General features: G+C 42.0%; 1 protein-coding gene across 1 annotated transcript; it reads left to right on the top strand.

The window, feature by feature from the left end:
• Window positions 1-3: 3 nt before the first annotated feature.
• LOC121965349 (glycine amidinotransferase, mitochondrial) lies at window positions 4-2,735 on the top strand (the record flags this gene model as incomplete). Its single annotated transcript, XM_042515505.1, has 6 exons — window positions 4-135; window positions 335-472; window positions 1,155-1,319; window positions 1,445-1,508; window positions 1,605-1,721; window positions 2,592-2,735. Coding segments are annotated over 6 exons (729 nt in total), but the record flags the coding sequence as incomplete, so codon positions are not given.
• Between the last annotated feature and the right edge of the window lie 60 nt (window positions 2,736-2,795).

The raw sequence follows: 2,795 nt of genomic DNA, 5'->3' as shown, positions 1-2,795 counted from the left end.
GAGGCTCCTATGGCCTGGAGAGCTCGCTTCTTTGAGTACCGAGCCTACAGACCTTTGATCAAGGAGTACTTCAGAAACGGTGCTAAATGGACCACTGCTCCCAAACCCACTATGGCTGATGAGCTGTATGATCAGGTGAGGCCTTATCTTGTGAGATTAGAACAGCACAGCAGCAGCACTTTTTAACCTCACCACAAAGTTATCCCTGCATTAAAACGCCTTGTTTAGGTTCTTCTTAATTCACTGAACTCTTTGTCATGCACTGTTTATTGCCCTGTGCATGGCAAGAGATTGCTGATGAACTGTTACATCATTGTTGCATGGTGTCTGTCAGGACTATCCCATCCGCACAGTGGAGGACAGACACAAGCTGGCTGCTGAGGGGAAGTTCGTGACCACAGAGCACGAGCCCTGCTTTGATGCTGCGGACTTCATCCGAGCTGGGAGGGACCTTTTTGTCCAGAGGAGTCAGGTATGACAGCTATTAAATCTGTGAGGTGTCCACTATCTGATATGGAGGGAGATTTTCCATAGGTGCAAATTCTGAAGTCCAAGTTAAATGTCCATTGCAACGTGCACAACGAATGATTAGATAAATGTTTGGTACTGCTAAACTGTAGATGACCTATAGCAGTGATACTCAACTCAAGCCCTGATAGGCGACCCACTGACCATATTCTAATTAACAACTGCAATTTCTTTGTACTTTTAATGTAAACAAGGTGCCAGACTGCATTAAATAAGTATCAGAATAGAGCTTGTTTATTTAGTCTCCCCGACCCCTGACAGGTCAGAGCTAAGCCCCAAATGTCTTAGCTTCTTGGCACAGATACTTGAGGACAGCAACCGTGAAAATGTTGAAAACAGGCAATTCATTCATTATATATACTGATAAACATTGTTAATATTTGTTAGTTAACTGGGCCCCTGGCCTCCTGTCATTCTGCACAAGTGGCCCCTGGAAAAACAAGTTGAGTACCCCTGACCTACAGGCATCTCTGTGTGTTTGTGAATACAAATTTACTTTTTATTTGCTCAAAAACTATACAGGTACATGAAAGTTCAAGCATTTGTATAACTAAACATACACCATACATAAATTCCTAACACTTCTTCTACTGTTTTTATTTTTATTCTTTATTTATTTTTTGCAGGTTACAAATTACATGGGTATTGAGTGGATGCGCCGCCATTTGGCTCCGGACTACAAGATCCACATCATTTCATTCAAGGATCCAAACCCCATGCACATTGATGGCACTTTCAACATCATCGGGCCAGGACTGGTGCTGTCAAACCCTGATCGTCCATGTCGCCAGGTACTGCTGGATGCTTTTCATTTCTCACAGTGTCCTGTGCTGTCCTCTTGTGGACTGATACCTTAACTTGACTGACATCATAAAGAGCTCCATGTTCACTTCTTCTCTTTGTCCTTTGACCTCAGATTGAAATGTTCCAGAAGGCCGGCTGGACTATTGTGAAACCTCCGACACCTCTGATTCCTGATGGTGACTGCTTAAACTGGTCTCCTCTTACATAAGCAAAACATTTTTTTTGTTTTTTTACTGAAAACAACCTCAACATTTCTCTCCCTTCCTGTGTAGACCACCCACTGTGGATGTCCTCCAAATGGCTGTCCATGAACGTCCTGATGTTGGATGAGAAGCGTGTTATGGTTGACATTAATGAAAGCAGCATTCAGAAAATGTTTGAGAGCCTCGGTAAGTTTGATAATTCAAGTTTTTTTTTGTCCGATTTTGAATTGTTTAATGGTCCAATGTGTCAGATTTAGGGTGGGGGGTTTTTTAATATCTTTCATGCCAAGGACTCCTTAGCTGAAAGACAGATGGAGCAGGGACTTTCTACCAAATATTTTGTTTAATACTGAATTGCATTTTAACTGGATGGATGGAGATTGTCAGGCAGAGAGCCACGCCAGCCTCAGGCTGCAGTCTTGACCTGTATTTACTTTTTAGGTTGGCCAGGGAGGAAAGTCCACTGGTCACAAAGATAAGGTTATGCAAAAGGAAAAATGTCATGTATTCACATTTATTTATATTTTAATTTTTGAAAAGGAAAAAAAACAAACAAATAATAGTTTGGCACCCCCCTGCAGTAACTCTGAGGAGCCCTTGGCAGTCACAGTGCACCTGTTGAAGACCTAGTATTTATGGGCATCTATCAGCAGAAATATACAGTATACAATATTCATCGCTATGTTTTCTTCAGTGTATAGTCACCTGCAAATAAGAATCCTGTTTTTCGTTCTCTTACAATGAGCTGGTTATATACACATTTGGAGCAGGTCCCCTACCACAGAGTCCACCATGTTGTTCTACAGCTACAACAGAGAAATCACAAATCACTGACCCCAGACAGGACATTTGTGTTTTCACATCAGCCACCTTAGTTCCACTCGACTTGCACATGAGAGAAGTTTCAGTTGGCTGCATTCTGCCACCTCACCACTAGATGCTGCTAAGTCTTACACATTGGACATTTAAGATACATTTCAACAGATGTTTTGATCATCCAACTTATCTGTTAGGAGAATACACTGTATTTGATGCATAAATGTGTATTTGTTGCAGGTATCAAGACCATAAAGGTGAATATTCGCCATGCTAACTCCCTGGGTGGTGGCTTTCACTGCTGGACAACCGATGTCCGCCGCCGCGGTACCCTGCAGTCCTACTTCCACTAGCCTTGCCAGAAACAGGCAGTTTTTATTGAGCTTTAAAGATTAAAGCCTCAGTCCGGAATATTAATTCCACTTTAATTATTGAATCTTTATC

This window comes from Plectropomus leopardus, unplaced genomic scaffold (genome assembly GCF_008729295.1).
Source record: "Plectropomus leopardus isolate mb unplaced genomic scaffold, YSFRI_Pleo_2.0 unplaced_scaffold19692, whole genome shotgun sequence".
Taxonomy (NCBI): Eukaryota; Metazoa; Chordata; class Actinopteri; order Perciformes; family Serranidae; genus Plectropomus; species Plectropomus leopardus.
Note: the sequence above shows the minus strand (reverse complement) of the source record. Positions and strands in the feature narration are given on the sequence as shown.